The 19,580-nt window shown below is 39.8% G+C and overlaps 1 protein-coding gene and 1 pseudogene across 2 annotated transcripts in view; one reads left to right on the forward strand and one right to left on the reverse strand.

Annotated features, from left to right (window-relative positions):
* LOC120718532 (dachshund homolog 2-like) overlaps nucleotides 1-19,580 on the forward strand; it is a 111,383-nt gene that overhangs the window by 60,090 nt on the left and 31,713 nt on the right. For both annotated transcript variants that reach the window (XM_040007059.1, XM_040007058.1), the window contains exon 3: nucleotides 16,258-16,368. In XM_040007059.1, coding sequence (XP_039862993.1) covers nucleotides 16,258-16,368 — 111 coding nt within the window. The remainder of the gene's footprint in view (nucleotides 1-16,257; nucleotides 16,369-19,580) is intronic.
* On the reverse strand, nucleotides 8,904-9,017 carry LOC120718589 (annotated as a pseudogene).

The following is a 19,580-nucleotide window of genomic DNA, read 5'->3' on the forward strand; positions in this document are numbered from 1 at the left end:
AGGGAGGAGGTAGGGGTGGATGGATGGGTCAACAACTGCTGTTTGATGCAAATTACTTTCAATAAATACTCATCTAACCCAACCAAACACAGGTGGAAAAATCTGGGATCGCATGCAAGCATAAACTGTGTTAATTTTTAGATTAATTCCAGACTGAAGAATTTCAGATTCAGTGATCTGTAGGGACTGAAATCGTCTCTTTGATGCTTAATTTAAACATACAATGCTTTTTATGCTAACATGTCCCGCGACCTGACGTTGTAAGTCTTGTATTTCCATGAAAATGGAGAGCACAGGTAATGAGGCGGGTTTTGCAGATGACAGGTCACATACAATGCAACGTAAGGAGGACATTTTCTTCCTTTCATACAAGATGCAGTGATGAGTGACGACTTCATCACCTCTACCACCTGTGGTAAAGCACAGCGATACACTGGATTGCTACCAGCGGTGTAAGAGCAAACAGGAAGATAACTGAAAGATTGTGGGGAAATCTGTGGGAAAAGTTGTTTTTGTGCCTAAAACTGCAAAGATCTCTAAAGTGATCAATGGTTAGTAGGAAATGAATGTTCCTGTTAGCTTGGGCTGTGTAATTAGCTGGTCAGGGCTGTAGATTTTACGAATGCTGTGGGCATTTTTGCACTGAACTGGAAGAGAAAATTCAACTTTTAACCCATTTAAGCTCCTTTACAGCACTTAAAGTAATGGCTGAACACAGATTTTTGTTCACATACTTTTTCAGTCATTAGTCAAGGACATGCACTCAATGACCAGATGGACTTGAGTATGAGCAATAAAGGATTTTCTGGTGCAATTTCAGGAAGAACTAATGAAAAACATACAGAAGCTCGGTGACCGTTAGTTTCCATGAATTTCTAATGGGGTTTATGAGTATACCTAAAATCTGATTAAGAAATGACTTGTGTTCCCTTTTGTGTCATTAAGTTTGCACATGTTTATGAATACGTGGTCACAGGAACTTCAGTCGTGTTTTTTAATGTGAAATATTATTTATGCATAGTCTTTACTTTGTTAATACTGCACAACAGTTGTCATATCAAAGTTCGTGTTTCCTCCTCGACCGCTCTAAATTTCGCTGCTGGTCGGTCCTGAACGGCTCGCGCTGGTCGGCTCACTCTGTTACTGCGTTTCCGTGTCTGTTTAATGGACCTAATGTGTTTCCCGCTCTGTGTTTGACACGTGTTTCAGTTTGCGAATTGGTGACAGCTGGTAGAGGAGCCAACTGCTGGCCTTTAATGGAAAAAAGTATCACATTGTTATGCTTATAACCTCCAGAGAAAATGACCAGTAATCCTCATAAAGCTGCGCACTGACACATTTCACTAATTTTGAGCTTTCACATTAACATCTACCATGAATCCCGAGCGGGAGGAAACACTCATATGTTTTTTAAATTTTTTTGATCAAATGTGTAAACATCGCTGTAGTGCCTGTAGTGCTGTTTAAGATTGTGTGGATGCGAGTTGCCGAGTTGTAGAGATACGGACGTTGCTCTGAGTACTCACAATATGTTGCTCAGAGCACCATAAAATATATTTGTACGCTCAACAGGAATGTCTCCTTCCAGAAATCATGAGGTGTTTTTATGCGTACCCTGTTGTGAGCAGTTTCATGTAGAAACAGTTTTCTCCGTACCTTTTGCATCTGCCAACCAAAGAAGCGTGCAGATGGGTCACTCCGTTATCAGAGCAACCAAAAACGAAGGAGGTCCCCACTCGACCTCCTCAGAATCAGCTATTACAAGCATATTTAATGAAGCCGTGTAAAATATAAAACAAGAAAAAAACACACAGTGTGTCAGACTATAGTAAATAATGTGGATCCATAAAAGAGAGCATCTGGGCAGGGCTGCAGCCCACCTTTTGGTGATCTGTGATGTGAAGTAACCAACACGCATCGGTACTCCGAATGTTGGAGATGTTTTCTGATAATCGACTGGAGAAAACTTCAAAAAAGTGCATTTTGGTTAAGCTTTCAAGGCCTGTATTAGCATGTGGGACACGTGGTTGAACACCATGAGCTATAGCTTATCAAAGGTCTCTTTTTCACCTGCATTTAGGTACCAGGTTCTTCTTCCTGTGTAAAATTTTTCTGATATATGTGAGAGTGACCTTCTAATCTTATTCTTAGAGAAACTGTAAAGTCAGCGTCTTCTCTTACTTCTCTTTTATTTGCTTTCCATTCTTAAAATTTTCTTCCTGGAAATTCTTCCTTTGATTCACCCTGTCATTCGGTTTCTCACTCCTGCTTTTCCTTCTGTCCCTCTTTTTCACCTTACCTGCCTCTTTTCCTCTATCCACATCCTTTCTTTCTGAGCAATCGAGATGGCAAAGAAAACAAAATGAAAGGCTCCCTCTTTTTTCCCCCTCCTGTAGCCACAGAAAGTGGAAATGGAGGGAACGCAAAGGATAGAGGAGGGGGAGAAATGGAGAGAAGAAAGGAGGGATGTCGCCAGAGGAGGTAATGAAACCTAAAAATGACTGCCAAAGTACTGAGGAAAACATGGTTGGAGGGACCAAAGAGTGGGAAAAAAAGACCGAACCGAGGAGGAGGCAAGGAGTGTGACAAAAATGGCGCGATGGAAGACGGATAAACGAGTGGATGATACAACGAAAGAAAAAAACGGGTAAAGCGAAGGAGACGAGGAGGAGGAAAAAGACCTGCAGAGAAAGAGAAAGGGAGAGTGAACGAGTGCAGATTGCATGGTGGTGTGATGAATGACACGTCTCTGGGGTCCCACTCCTCCATCTGTCCATCCTCCCCCCTCCTTCCCTTGCTGTGTCCCTCTTTTCTTCCCTTTCCCTTCTTCCTCAACTCGTCTCCCTCCCTCCTTCCTGCTCTGTCATCCAGGTTTTCATGTTCTTCATTTTTTAAGTCTCTTCTTTTCCTCCTGCCTGCATCTTCCTTACTTTATTACTTCCTACTTCTTTCACTCCCTTCTCTTCCCCCCATGTCTGCCACCTTTCTCACTTTATTCTTTGCTTCCTTTATTTTGTCACTTTATCCTCTTCAATCTCCACTTCTTGTCTCTCCTACTCCTCTCCTTTACTTATTCTGCTATTCTACTTCCTGCTTTCCTTCTTTCCCCTCCTCCTTCTTTCTTCCTTCCTCCCCTTTTATTTCCTTCTCTATCTCCTCTCTATTTTCTTCCCTCTTTCGTCTACTCATCTTTGTAATTGTTTTCCTGGGCCTCCTCTTTCTTCCTTTTTGTTTCTCCCCCTCCTCCTGCTTTAATTTCCTTCTATCTTTTACTTTCTTCTGCTTAATTTGTTCTTGTAACCTTTCTATCTTCCTTGCCTTATTTTCCATCTTCTTCCATCCTGCTTCCTTCATCTTGCTGTCCCCTACCTATGCCCCCTACTTGCCCTCCATTCTCCTAACCTTTGTTTTCTTCTTTTCCTTCCTTAAACTTGCTCCTAACTCCTAATACACTTCCTCCTAACACACTTCCTATCCTCCCTTCTCATTTTCCTCCATTCCTTCACTCTTCCCTCCTTTTTCCTATAAGTTTTCCTCCATTTTCTTCCTTTCACTTCTTGTTTTTTGTATCCTGCTTGATTGTCTCTTGCCTTGCTTCCCTGCTCTGTTCACATTTTTATTCCTAAACTCATTCCATTCATCTTGACTCTTCTTGTAAACTTTTCTGTCCTTCACTCTTCCATCTTTTTCTTAGTTCCACCATCCATACCTTGTCTTCCCCCCTTTCCTTTGCCATTTCATCTTCCATGATTTTCTTTCCATGTGCCACTCATTTGCTGCAGTTGTCTTCTTTCTTTCTCCATCATTCCTTTTTGCTTTCCTGCTCCCTACCCCATCCCTTCGTCATGCCCTCAGCATCATTCTCCTCACCTTCTTTTTCCCGTCTTTGTATTCCTCCTTCATCCCCTCACAACCTCTTAATTTTTCCTCACTTTCCTTTTTTCGTGTGCTGTTTTTGTATCCTCCTTGCTTCCTTCGTTTTCTCCTTCCCCCTGTCCCCTCTCCCCCAATTATGGCCTTTTTTTAAAAGAAATCCAAGCATCTTTCTTTCCCTCCTGCTCCCTCTATCAGCTTTCTTCTCTCTCCTTTGTCCTTTCTGCTTTTTTGGGTCACTACCCTTCCTTCTCTTCTTCTGCTTTCTTTCCCTTCATTTCCTTTTTTCTTTAATTTGTCCTTTCCTCTTTTATTTCTAGCCTTTCTTTCCTTTCCCTTTCTTTCCTCCTTCCTTTCATTTTCCAGATCTTCCTCCTCCACCTCTTTTTCCTTCCTGTTGTTTCTTCTGTCATTTCTTCAACCCTGAATCCCCCCACGCTTTCCCTTTCTCTTCCTCTGCTCTTGCCTCCTTGACTGTCTCCTTCCATCTTTCCCCTCTCACCTCATCGTGGTCCCACACTAAACTTTCCTTCTCTCCTTCCTACCCTCATTTCAATCATCTCCTCTTTCCTTTCCTTCCACATTGTGAACCTCCTCACTTCTCTTCCTCTGATCTTCATTTTGCTTCCTCTTCATTCTCCACATATTTGCGTTTCGTTCTTGCCGCTCTCGTTCCTTCAGATCTTTCCCCTCCATCACCTCGCCAGTTTTTCTCCTCCATCCTTCCCTCCATCCCCCTTGACAGTGACTGTTGGCCTCCTTCTCTCCTCCCTCTCCCTCTACAGGATAAATAAAACATGGTTTTGTTTAGTGACATATGGACACAGCTCACTGTGGCATACTAATGACACACACACACACCTGATATATGTGTGTGTGTTTGTTAAACATTAGTGGAACCCAGAGACAACATTTGCTCACTTATGATCGCTCATTAGCTCACACACACACATACACACACACACACACACACACACACACACACACACACACACACACACGCACACGCATGCACAACATATATAAAACACACACACACACACTTGGCAGTTGTCAGATGTCGCATTCTGTCTCAGTCACACACACATGCAGAGTCGGTCGTCTTAGCGGCCCTGCGTCCATGGAGACACCACGTTGCTGGGGGAGACGGGCTGTTGTTTACGACCTCGCGGGCGCCACAGCAATGGGGGGCATCGGCCAATCGCAGATGGACATTTATCACACGGTTAGGAAACGCAGAGAGAGGAGGAGGAGGAGAGAGTTTGGAGGAAATGGTGAGAGAAAGGCAGAGGACATGAGGGCGGAAAATGAAGAAGAAGAAGAAGACGGGACAATGAGGAGGGCAGAGAAGAAGGGAGATGTTGGAAGAAATCATGGATGAGGGAGGAGGTGGAAAATGTGGATGGAGTACTTTAAAGAAAAAAGTAAAGAAACCAGCCGACGAAGACGAGAGAAAAAAAAGAGTGAAGAAGGAAAAAAGGTTAAAAACTGAGAAACAGAGAGGAAGGAGACAAAAACAGGAGGATGGAACATAAAGATGAGAGAGAAGAAGGGAGGGCAGGAGGCGTCAACAACAGCGAGAGAGTGATATCAGTTTAATTGGCCTCATCTTCCTTAACAAAGACGCTGCGATGATAAGCGTGGGAGTGTGTTTGTGTGTGTGTGTGGTAACCTATGCAGGGTGCTGCGGCACTCATTTGACTTGTTAATTCACTTCAAAAACAGCTCAATGGTTCGCCTTGTCTTCAAACACACACACACACACACACACACACACACACACACACACACACACACACACACACTTACAGGGATGCACAAGTGTGCCATTTTTTTTCTTTTTTAAACACACACCTATAACGGACTTTGTATCCATGCACAATTGGTGCGTAAACACCTTTCTTTAGCACAGTCTTGTGCAAATACATCCAATTTGAAGTGATGAACACATCTGGCTGTATGAAAACACACACACACACACACACACACACACACACACACACACACACACACACACACACACACACACACACACACACTCTGTGTAGGTTACAGATGAAGTGCTTTCAATCTTGTCCTGAAAAGAATACACTTGTCTGAGGACTCTTATGTGCACCTGCAGAGAGAGAGGCAGAGAGATGAAGGAGGTGGAGCGGGAGAGTGAGAGGGAGGGAGTCTGAGGAGGACTGAGGTGACATTAAGTTTTTTCTTTTTAATCCTTCCCCTCCTGCTGCATCACTTTTTAATCACTCTTTCTTCATAAAAGCCAGTGACGTTGGCCAGCGCCTCTGACAAAGGAGCCTATTATGCCCTGTCTTATTTTCAGGCAGATATACAGTTACAGATATACAGTGATGCTGATATTAGCCATATCCAAAAGTTTGCAGTAATAGGGTCAGTGTGTGGCGTACACTCAGTTTCAGGCTTTCATGGAGGGAAAATATCCTTAATTTGGGCATCTCAGGCACAGTGAGAACAGAAGCCCCACCCACATCTGCTGTTTGCATGGATCAGCCAATCAGAAGAAAGTTTGCTTACTGAGAGGATGGCTTATTTCAGGTCAAGGTTAAACTGAGGAGCCATGCATACACCCAACATAAGATAAATGAGGATTATTTTTGAAGTGTGACTTTTGAACTTTAATCTGTAACTACAGACATGACTATGAAACTGAGATCATAACTACTGACTTTTAACAGGAAAGTGAACCCACAAACGTCAGGCAGTAAAAAATACAAATCAGTCACACCAACACACAGACATCAACTTGAACAGTTAACAGAACATTAATAAGTAATGGAAACTATAATAGCCATCACTAATAGGCGATGTATGTTCTTAAACATTCGTTTTTTGGGGGGATAAGGTGGACTTACATTTACCTGTAAAGAGCCTCTCATCATTGCTAATGACTTTTAAACTTTCAGCTTTGCTTTGGTTTTGGGATGTAATCAAGTACTAAAAGCTCTAACTGGTGGCTTTTTTAAGCATTAAATCGCTTAAATTGTTCATCTAATTAGACAGTAAAGTCCCAACAAATATTTATGAGGCCGACAGAACCCATAATCATTGATTTTTACTTCTGACCTTTAACCACTAAACTGCGAACTACCATTGAGCAGTTGACCGAATAAAACCTTAAGACTTTTGACTGAATATGATGGTAAATCTTAGTAGGCAACAGAACCCCAAATTCTAATAGTCTAAACTAAATAATAAGTGTATATCATAGTGAATAGAGCCCTAATACTGGATTTCATTATATTACCCAAAGTTTACATCAAACATTGTCTTCAACGGGTTTCAAATCTTGTTTCTATTTGACTCAAGTCCCTGACCTACAAACCCAGTTGTTATAGCAGTTCATAAAGAAACCTAATGGAAAAGTTTGTATTGATTCGGGAGAACAAATGCAATCCCCAAGCCTTCTAGTTTGAACTGTTCAAAGTCAAAGACTTTGCAAAAACAATCACTCTTCAGCTAGTGTCTATTTCCATTTGAAATAGCACAAAATGGCGGCTGCAAAATGGCTGCAAATGGGCATCGTGAACATTCAGTAAGAGCTAAAGATGGGCGACCTAAGTGCCAGAGTACTGAGCTGAAATCTATTTGACTCAGCACAAGAGCAATCGACTGCATTTGTAAATTGGCACTCTCGAGTGCTCGCCGGAAGAAAGCGAAGGGGAAAAACAAAAAAAAGCCAGAACAGTGTGTTTCTAAATTCAGAACACAAAGAGCAATTTCTCTGTTTTCCTGTTTGTTTTATTCAAAGTGTCACTCCATCTCTGAGAGCACGTTCAGAGCACTTCGTCAGAGATGTAGGTGCAGTGGATTAAATATTTACAACCGCAGCCAAATGGGGTGGGTTTCACGCGAGCTCGGGAGGGGGGTTCAGGACTGTTGAATATCACCCAACGGCCTCCACCAACAAACTCAAAGCTATTAAAGACTATCCAGACCCACTGTGGAGGACACTGTCAGATCTCATTTAGGATATCGCCTGCCATGTGGTGGATGCTTTTATCAAGAAAGGCCTTTCAGTAGCTAAAGAAGGTACATGTTTGTGATGCTAAGGAGTTAGTCCAACTATTGTATTATGTAGGACATGGACTTAAAGTTTTGTGTTTAGAAGTAGGTTTTGGGTGTAGCATGTGAAATGTAGCATGACGTTGAAAATAAAATCAAATAAAAACCACCCACTCCTGGTTACCCAATTGATGAGTATTAAGTCTTTATTGAACTTTGTCTTGCAAAAACTTTCAAGTCTGGATTTTTGGATTTTCTGCTTGTGCTTTTTCAATAAGTAAAGATTAAACGACTAATGACAACAAGGCCTTTTTTTATTTTTTACTTTTTTAAAATACCAAATCAGATTTTATTCAGAATTAACAATCCTCATCTTTGCATGCAACAAACCCAAATCCCAACCTGCTACCCACTTCAGGGTATATTTAGGAAATATTCAGCAAATATGAATGTCTGTAATTTACAATTTCACAGACCTTGCAGTTGGAGGGAAGTTATGATACCATAAATTTGATTCTTGATGCTAAATAAAAGAATACATATACACACAGATCTGTCCTAACATTAAGACTCCATGTTAAATACTGTCTAGGTTTTCCTTCTGCTGCCATGATAATAACTTGAATAATGAGGTTTTTCATTTACTAATATGTGCAAATGTTCTTATCCTGTGCAAGAAAAAAGCACTTAAGCAGAATCGCTGTTGGATTTATGACCTGTGTACTGGCCTGTCTTGTTCTTACCACCATGCATATATTAGCAGGTATCATCAGACTGCTTCTTATGTCAGTTTTCTACTTGAGTAGAGTCAAGGCACATATATAACATGTCATATTTACCCATTCACACACACTCAATACAAGCGTTTTTACCTAACGTGCACACTCTGAATGCATTAGGAGTAACTTGGGTTTCAGTATCTTACCCAAGGATACTTCAGCATGCCAGGAATTGAACGACCAGCCTTCCGGTTAGTAGATGATCTACTGTACACAATCGCCTCATGCTTACAGCAGCTAGTATTCCCAGGTGGTCTCCCATCCAAGTACTAACCCAACTGTGCTTTGATTCTAAGATCTGATGAGATCAGGTCTGCTCAGGGTGGTATGGCTGAAAGCCAGTGAGCATACCAGGTGCCACAATTTGCAGCCAATCTGCATGCTCCCTGAACACTGCCAGAGAGTGCGATCTGACTGTGAAACCACACGCTCATTGGCTACTAACTTGTCAGTCACAAGTTATTAAACTCATTTGGAAAGTGTTTACCTAGGTCAACTTTGGCTACGTTCACGCTGCAGGTCTTAATGCTCAATTCAGATTTTTTAATCAAATCCGATTTTTTTGTCTGCTTGTTCACACTACAAATAAAATGTGACAGCAAACACACTCTAGTGTGAACCCTCAAAGCGGCCGCATGCACAAAAGAGGACGTCACACACAACGCGCTCTGTTTAGACCCAGACCAAACAGCATTGTTTGACTGATGGGCCTTAATATAAATACTTGTTTCAGACTTTACGTTTCCCAATTTTGCTTTAAGTTATAAAGTTATTTTGTTATTTACATATGGCCTAATAATTATCCTTATTGCTGTTTTAGAGAGGAGCGGTGCTTCAAAGGATAGTTGCAGATTTCTGTCAGAATCGGCAGATTATACAGTACAAATAAAATGTTCACATTTCTCCAACATTGTCTTCCCAACAGTTTCACTGACATCTACACGGGATGGGCAGGAAGCGTTCGCAATGTCTTCTCGGGCACTTCTCCAGCGCTGATTGGCGTCAGTCTTGTGTCAGTGACGTAAAAGACGGATTTAATGCGACATGACCGTTCAAACAGCAGTCGCTTTCTAAAACATCAGATATGTATCGGATTCAGTACCACATACGAAAGTGACCTGGGTCAGATTTGAAAATATTGGATTTGTGCCGTTCACACTGTCATACCATGATCGGATATGGGTCGCATAGGGTCAAAAAAGTTGGATTTGATGCGCTTTCGCCTGCAGTGTGAACGTAGCCTAAGAGAGTCGTTCTTCCCATTGACATATATCAGACCAGAAATCTTATTGGCACCACAGGTAACGCCCTCTGGTGGCTATTAAAAATGAATGCAAGTTCTAGAAACTTCCCGTTTGTCTTTATTTTTCAGACTCAGTAGCTATATCCACCTTTGACATTGTCTGACACTGGACATATCAGCGTGATTCATATTACCTCCCTGTGGTTTCATTGCTGTAGCCAATTGGTGTAAGTGACTCAAATAATTGGATTTTGTAACATAGGATAAACTTTATTTATTTAAAAATGAGATCTAAAAGCACAATGGTATATTTCCACATACTGAACAGTAGCCTATTAATATTACAGGCCAAACAGGCTAATAATAGCCTTTATGAATGTCATGCATGGAGTATTGCTGTAACAGATCCCGTTTTAGCAACTTTCAAACAGTAACGTTAACAGATTATTAATATGAAGTCACTTTATTTCTGGACACTAGTTTTTAAAAAGTGTAACACCATCTCAGTGCTGGTGGGAAAATCCTTGCGCTTTCTTACAATCTAGTCCTGACTTTTGCCAAGTTATGCTGATGATTCACTGTTTTCTCTATTGAGATCTGCTCTGTACTCCTTGTTTTTTCACTCCTCCTTTATCACTTCTCCTCTTCTCCTTTCCACCGTATGTCCTTCGGAAAGCATTACAATGCACAAGATGGAAAAAAGAGATGGGTAAACGATGTGCAGACAACCCACAGGGGGATGCTGAAACACACGCACTTGAAGACAAACTGGAAAATATATATATTCCCTCTCTCTGTCCTACACACACACAGACACACACGGAGGCTATATGATGCGTGTGCCTTTGAAGCAGTCTGTCAATCAATCACACACTAATTCCCAAGGTTTCGTGGTCGCCATTAGGGACAGGGGTCGATGCTCGGTAACCGTGGACACAGCGGACAGCCATTGATCTGAGATAGGAAGAGAGAGAGCTGTGTGTGTGTGTGTGTGTGCGTGCATGTGCGTGTTTGATAGTCATGATGGAGAACAGTATTGTGGCTCTGGCTTTGCTATTGATCGTCTTCTGGTTGCATTGAGGCGGAGCGGGCGTTCTGACTCTGTATCTGAGTGTGTGTGTACATGGAGATCAAATGTGTGTGTGTGTGTCCACCCATGTGTGTTTCCTGTATCTGTAAATGCAACTCTGTGTGTGTGTGTGTGTGTGTGTCAAGGTGTTCCTCAGAGTAATCAATGTGTAAATGCAGTCCTGACCCCACAGAGGGACTCCATTTTCTATTTTAACCCCATCCCCTTGTACCTCTCTTTGTTTTCTATTCCCAAGCGTTTATTCTCAAATTTGAAAAACTTGAATGGAACATCTTGACTTCAACTTTCAACGCAACAAAATGAAAGTGACTTATTTATGTTCTGCACTTGTACCCACAAGTACAGGATAAAATATCTCAACAACTTTTTTTCAGATGAAAACTATTAATGAATAATAAGTCAGTCATTCAGACGACAACAAATACAGATACCATCCATCCATTTTCTACCATTTGTCCAATTAAGGGTGAAAGTGGGTTTGATGTGGGGTACACCCTGGACAGGTTGCCACTCAGGGCTAACACAGAGAGACAGACAACCATCCACACATATGAGCAATCCAGATGGTGAATTCAAAGTGTTTAAAGTGGGTTTAACTGACTGTCACTGTTTCTGCATGGGTTCTGTCCAGGTACTCGTGTTTTCTCTACAGTCCAAAGACATACATGTTAGGTTAATTAGCCATTCTTGATTGCCACTAAATGTCTCTTTCTTTGTTAGCCCTTTGTCCCATTGGCAACCTGATCAGGGTGTACCCTGCTTCTTGCCCTGTTGTGGCTGGGATAGGCTCCCTGCACCCCTGAATTAGATAATTAAAGGAGCTTCTTTGATATGTAGTAAAAACATCTATGATAGCATCACTTTGAAACCAGGTTGCTTTTAAAAAAATGTTCACAGATATCCAGTAAGATGTTTACCTGTTGAAAAAAGGTCTATGGAGATGTAAGGAAGAAATAATAGATTCGATTGGAGTATTCAAAGAAAAGCAGCAACGTTTTTGATGAATTCAACATCAAAATATATAATTTTTTACCTTCTTTACAGTTACTCTTTTACTCAAAGACATTTGATACATTAAATCATGACATTCTCATCCATCAACATGGCAAATGTTCAAATCTTTCCTTTCTAATCAGAAAAATGATTTTTAAAAACTTAGTCCTTTCCAACCTCTAATACAGGTGTTCCACAGGGATCTGTTCTCATCCCACTTGTTTTTCTTCATGTATAAAAGACTTCCCTCAGCTCTGGAGCAGGTTTTCAGATGTATGCTGATTGCATGGAGATGTATGAATGAGGTAAAAATCATGCAGAATTTGGTGAGTGCCATGCTAACAGCGCTGTAGCTTTAAAAATAAATGCTTTTCTCAGTGTGCCAACATCAGCATGCTAACGAGCTATATTGTTAGTGTTATACTACAGCATTAGATGAGGTTAATCACAATTACGTTTTGCTGACATTTTGAAGTAGGACCCAGGTTGAAGTGTAAACCTAATCGTGATGTTGGACAAAAACTCAGCTGTTATGAAGGGAACATTTGTTTCAATCCAGTAATTTTGAGGTTCTCTCAGTCACAGTTTTCCAGCTACCATTTACTACTGTTCCTCGGGGGAAAAAATTAATGGCATTCAGTCTCATCAAAATATTCAACTTAAAGGTACAAACCTAAATTTGTTGTTGCATTGGTCTAAAGTCAAGCATCAGAATATACACAATTTTATAGTTCTCCATCCAGTAGTTGTTGAAACCATGAAGCCTGAGGAAAGTCAGTTCATTCATTGATTAGTATATCATTTTAAGGATTCATCCTCAGAGAGACACAAGTACATGTGCAAACTTTTATGTCAGTCCAGCTAACTCAAAGCAACAAATGCTAAATTCATTGTTGCAATAGAAGAAAAGTCAGAGGTTTTGACATGTTTCATTTGGGGAAAATTAACACAGTGTCACACATATTCACCGAACAATTGTACACTCCTGAATGAACCGTAGTGGTATGAACTTCGTTGACACATTGACACTGTCCTGGGTAAAGAGCCACATATTTTCTTCAAATCTTTCCCATAATATAGTTTTGTTTCATGCTTCTTCGTTCTTTCCCTTTTTCCCATAAAACAGCAAGTTTTTCCTTTCACTTTTTTTTTAATCTATCTGACCTTCTTTCCTTTATCAGTCCCACTTTTTCCCATGCCATTCCCCTTTTTTCCATTTTCAAACTCCCTTTCTATGTTTGGGCCTTCCTTCATATCGTCTTGTATGAATGTTTTTCTTCATTCTTCCTAATAGAAGACTTGTTGTCTTCACTTTTTCCCCTTGAACTATCTCTAAGGTATTTCACCCATTAAATGAAAGATTAATAATACAAACATCTCAGTTTTGTATATTAAATTACAAAAGCTATTTCTTGAATTTATACAGAATTATTTTAAAAAATCATGGAAAATTACGTGACGTGATTTAATTTAGAATCATGTGCTTTCTTTAGCGTTTTTGGGCAGCAGTTCGATGGCGTCGACTCAAGAAAAAAAACTTATTTTTGCCCTCTTTTTTTCCATCATCTTTCTTCATTTCATCCTCCTCCTCCTCTCTCAGCAGGCAGCAGACAATACGTCTGGTCACTCTCCCTCAGGCTCTCTGAATAGACCTCTGTCTTTCTTTCGGTCGCTCTTTCTTTCTGCTCGATCTGTTGTTTTTGCCGTTCGTGGACTGATTAACAGTCCGAGTCATTGTGTGCTGAAGAGGAATTTCAGTTTTGGCTTTGCCCAAGTTTTCTTTTTCTTTGATGTGCAATGTTTCTTTTAAAAACTGGAACTGACAAATATGTAAGTGTGTAAATGTTTTGTCATATCACCGGGGTCCAAAAGCAGGTATGATGTCCAGTCTGTACAGCTTTTGCCCCGAACTCAGGGATGTTTTTATTTATTTTATTTGCTACATTTCTCGTATTTGCTACATTTGCACAAGAGAAATGTCACATTTTCATAATTTTTGATAATTACAAAGCTATTTAATTTTCTGTCAGAGAATATTTCCCTTCACAAGTGTTACTTTATATTATAAATTATAAAAAGTGTGAAAACCTATTAGTCAAAATTGATCTAATGCCACAGCTAATGGTTATTTTCCATATTATTTCAATATTGTACTGCATTCTGCTATTATACTATGATATGTATATATATATATATATATATATATATTTATATATATATATTATATATATATAGATATAAATAATTCCTTATATCATTTTTTTCTTTTGGTCTGAAAATTGTATAAAACTGCCTCCTCATCCACAGGATAAGATGAAATACACTGTATTGATCTAAAAGTGGATAAACTCTTGGGTTAAAGCAGCCAAACCATAAGCAATAGCAGAATAGCTCAATGAAATGAAATAAAATAAAATAACACAAAACCAAAATAGCTCCATAAAGTTTCCGCCTTTTTCAGCTTATTGTGTTCAGTGTTTTGGTAATGTTTTATACAGTTAGCATTTTACACCTAATGATTTTGATAATAAAGTAAAATTAAGTAAAAAGATAAAGAGATAGACACAGTAAAATAAACAGGCCGTTTTAAAATAACAGAAGCAGAAAGCCTGTTTAAATACACAAGTTTCTAACTGCTTTTTAAGAGTCCCAGCGGAGGTCATTAAATAAGAATCTAAATAAATAATAGAACAAAAAAAGTGAATGTAATACAAAAAGGAACTTACTAAGTTAAAAACTGGAGAAAAAAAGCAGGAGTTACGAGATATATATAAAAAAATCCAGTTGATGAGTTTTGTGCTTATTAATAACTGCAATAACTGCAAATTTAATGAATCTAAACATCACAATAACCTTGAAGGTGATAGGACTCACAGTGCTCACCCTTTCTATCTATTAATCAATATAACAATCATGGGTTCACTCCAATACCCTGTGAGGGAAATGTACTTTTTTATTGTACATTTGCTGGCTTATAGGACATTCAATTAAAATATTTTGATAAGTATTTCTTTTCACTTCTAAATTATGGAGATAAATATTTGTATATTAAAGCATTACATATACACATCCACACAATGTTAAGCTGGTAGAGACAGTTATAACTGCTTTATGTGCTGCTGGGGAGCTTAACTTTGGAAAACAAATCCACCTGTTACGAGTACATAAATGTGCTTAGTTACTATTACTACTGATTAAAGATCAGGTCTAGTTTAACCTGCACACAACTTCCTCTCCTCCACACCTCCCCCTCCTCCCTCATCCATCCCTCCATCCTGCTTTAAATTAAATTTCAAACAACCCCCTCCCCCCTTTTCCCTTCCCCCCTTTCCCCCTCCATCCCTCTATCTTATTTTCTTTATAGCGTACAGACAACTGTACTGTGTGTAATGGACATTCCTCCAAAGCCGTCAACCGTGACTGGGGCAAAACCAACTGACCTCCACAGACACACACACACACACACACACACACACACACACACACACACACACACACACACGCACACACACGGATAGCAGTGATAAGCATGCATGCATTCCCTCACATTCACATTTATACATGAAAGCAAACTGTACAGACACACTCAGCACAATGCAAAAGCTCACGTGCACACTCACACACATAATAGGAGTTTTACACAATAAGACACACACGCACACGCACGCACACACAGGGTCATCTCTCTCACTCTGCTGGTTGTTGTGTATAGAAGTCAGTTCCAGGTCAGTGCACAGAGCCAGGGATCTTAGTTCATACAAAAGGGTGTGTGTGTGTGTGTGGGGGGGGGGGGGCAGTGTGTGTATGTGTGGGGGGTGGGGGGTGGGGGGGTATCTCCCTGTATGCGTGTTACATTCTGCATGTGCATGTGTATCAGCGAATACACATCAGGCCCAAGGCTCCTGAAACTGCGCTCACAGCCTGAAACATTTCAGCAAGACACTGACACTGAAAAGAAAATTTGACAGCGACAGCCCGGTGCAAGCATCTGTGTGTGTGTGTGTGTGTGTGTGTGTGTGTGTGTGTGTGTGTGTGTGTCCCAGCTTGCTGCAAATCATCATGGGTAAAGGCAGGTAGGACTTGGGAGGTCCAAGGACGCTGTAACAAGTGTTGTGATTGGTTATTCATGAGAAATGGTTGAACTTGAGAGCAGCTAATGCTTTGATTTGAATTTTGATTGACTGGCATGACGGTGAGCCTGAAGAGCTATGCCATGATGAAACTAACCATGTGTGTGTGTGTGTGTGTTTCAGGCCTGACAGCTGCAGCCATGGCCGAGCTCCAGAAGCTTCAGAAGATGAAGATGATGATGAGCCTCCAGAACGGTAATGAGTCAGACAACGAGGACTTACACTCCAATACAGGTAAGACAAACACACACACACAAACAAACACACACTTACATTAGCATCCAAAGTTATTGGGTACATTTCAAGTCTAGTTAGTCAACTGTTTCTGGAAAGTTCCTGTGAATATCGGTGCTAAATCGGTGGCAAATTTGAGTTTTTCAGCCCAGTTTCTTTTATTATGCAGCATAATGAACACTAGCCTGTTTATTTTGCAGATGTTAACATCATTTAACATCTTATGATATAGAAAGAGCGAACTCATTGCTTTAGAATTCTTTTGCTTTTCTGCAATTCCATGGAGGAATTATTGTATTTTAAACAGGGCTAAACTGGCAAGCTGGAGACCTAAATGAATAAGCCTGACCACTTAACCGTTTACAGTAAAGTGACAAACGTGAAGCAAAAAATTAACAACCAGCGAGGGACTCGGCCATTTGCAGACAGCTACAAACAGAAACTGCTAAAAGCTAATTCAGCATACTTTAAAAGGTTATGTTTGCCCAAGTCTAAACAAATAATTAACTGTATCCATGGCACCATTAATGCACACCCCCACTGCTACACTCTCTGTCGCACACACACATACTCCCTTTTGTAAGGTCTAAGATCCATGGCTCCGTGCACTACAGAAAAAAAGGGCTTGTGATGTAGCGCACAGCGAAGTACTGTAATTAAATCCATGGCACATTAAACTTGTAATCTCTAAATAATAAGTGCGATGAAATCAATTAATATCAACTCTTTAGCTTTTTAAAATACTAAGGCACACACACACACACACACACACACACACACACACACACACACACACACACACACACACTTTTCCATCTATAAATGAATAATTATTAAACCCAGCAGCTTTAAAAGCAATAAACTGTTTAGTTAATCAACAAAAAAAAGTAAAATGCAATGTAAGTGTAAAAATATTACAGTATGTGTGAAAATGAGCCAGTCTTCAACAATGACCTGAAAAGACTTTAGTTCTTGCTAATCATTCAGCCTGCTCGCCTCACTTTTTCAAAAACTGAAGTGTAAACCGACACGGATCAGTAAATGTAAGAGTGGACTGTCAGAACACAGATGTTGTGTGGAAGTCTCCAGGGACACAAGTACATGGTCATAAGAGGTGTTTAAAGACTCCAGGAGCCAGTTTTAATGAAAGTTGGTCACAGATGGTGTTATTTCATATAAATTAGTTATTTTGCGTTTATTTCTGAGTATGTTCAGTCACTTGAAATTCATAGGTGCTCACAAGCCAGACAAGAACTGTATAGGTACAACATAAAATATACAACGTAATGTGAAGATAAAGAGCTGAATTCATGAAACTTAAGGGTTGAAAATAAAGTAAAAAGGTTTCTAATTAATGCTAACAGTGCTTGATAAAGTTATTTTCAAAGGAATTCGTTTTTCTTTTAAAGAAATGTGGTAAAAAAAAAATACTCAAAAAAAAACTGCTTATTGTAGTATATACAGGAAAAGGAAAGTATACCCTCTTTCTAAGGTTGTATTAAAAATTATAAAACCTAAGCTGAAGACCAACATGACATATTACACTGTGTCAAAATTATTTCATAGAAACGAAGCCATTCTGTTGTAGATTTGCTGCTGTGCTTGGGATCATTGTCCCGTTGCAGTTTAAACCTAAGTTAAACCAAACTTTAGGCATCAGACCGACCCATAAGGGCCTTACGTTTGACCCCAGAGTCAATGAGTTCATGTCAACTCAGTGACTGCAAAGAGCCTGGGTCCTGTGGCTGCAAAACAAGTGCAAATCATCACCTCTCTAACTACCATGCTTTACAGTTGGTGTGAAGTCTTTGTGGCAAATATGTTGCTGTGCATTATTGTTAAAGAACTCCACTTTGGTCTCCACCGTCTAACCAACTTAGAAGTCTTGAAATTTGTTCATATGAAACCAAAGCCACACTGTCATTTTGTTTTTAGAGATTAAAATTGTTTGGAAATGTCCTTTAACCCTTCCCAGATGGTTGGAAAGCAAATTTGCTTCTCTAAGATCATTACTGATATCGTTCCTTCTTGACTTTGTGTTAACACACACCTGAATGCTTCTGACCAGCAGTTTGCCAAAACTTCAGCTTTCATAGAAGTGCTCTATACTGACGATCAGTTAATCCAGAGGGTGAGTAGCAGCCGTGTGCTGCCAGGTTCTGTTCTTAATTGGGTAAGCCTTGGTAAATATGCCCAACCTTACTGTGGAGTGGTGGTATTTATTAAAAAAAAAGACAAATCAATTGCACATCTAAAACAACATAAATTAATTAAGAAACTTTACAGATATAACAATGATTTAAAAAAAATAATAATAATAACAGTCAAGTTGTGCTTTGGTAGTGTAGTCTGTAACTCTCGTCTTATTTGAATTTCAGTACACCACAAACGAAATTTGGGATCAGGGGAAATCATTAAATTGCAACTCTTTGAGATTTCTGCCTTTTTGTTAATGTAAAACCTCCATTTACTTTCATTTTGAGGTCCCTGAAGATCGATTAACACCATTTAAAGTTTCTTGTCTGCCTGATGACTGCAGGGTAAAGCAAAAAAAAAAAAAGACAGAAGACATGAAAGGAAATAAAAGACAGACAAAAGAAAAAGAATACTTCAGACAAAAGTAATGAAACTAAACCTGAGTGCCTGAATTCCATGGAAATTTGCTCATCTCTTATGTAAGTTCTGGTCAGATTACAGCCTGACAATAGCTGAAACATTAAACAAATGTATTAATCAGTCCTTTTTTAAAAAATTTATAAGTATTATGTTTTAGTCCTTTTTCATAGGTAACTTAGGCACACAAGTGTTTTCCGGCTCAGTCAATCTCTGCTGTGTTTGCTTCTCTGAATTATTAAAAAGACAGAAAACAAAAAGCAAAAGGAAAAGAAAGGAGAGAGCGTGGGGTCCTTCCTTCTGTTTCCACCCAGACTCTCCTGTTTCTATTTTTCTTTCTCCTCCTTTTCTTCAGCTGACCTGGCAAATGGGCCGATAGAGTTACTCTATTCTCTCATTTTCTTCTGTCGTTTTTTATTTATTCCTTCCTGCTCGTCTCTGTGTTCTTCTCCTTCTTTTATTTCATTCAGAGTGATTTTTTTCTTCTTTGTTTTGTTTCGTGAGTGCGTGGAAAGCCTTCTTTTCATTGTCCGACCTTGTTTTCTTTGTAAGGGACACTCACACCGGCCTGGGAAACTGTGGCGGACAATAGCGCAGAG

This window comes from Simochromis diagramma, unplaced genomic scaffold (genome assembly GCF_900408965.1).
Source record: "Simochromis diagramma unplaced genomic scaffold, fSimDia1.1 OVJJ01000531.1, whole genome shotgun sequence".
Lineage (NCBI taxonomy): Eukaryota > Metazoa > Chordata > Actinopteri > Cichliformes > Cichlidae > Simochromis > Simochromis diagramma.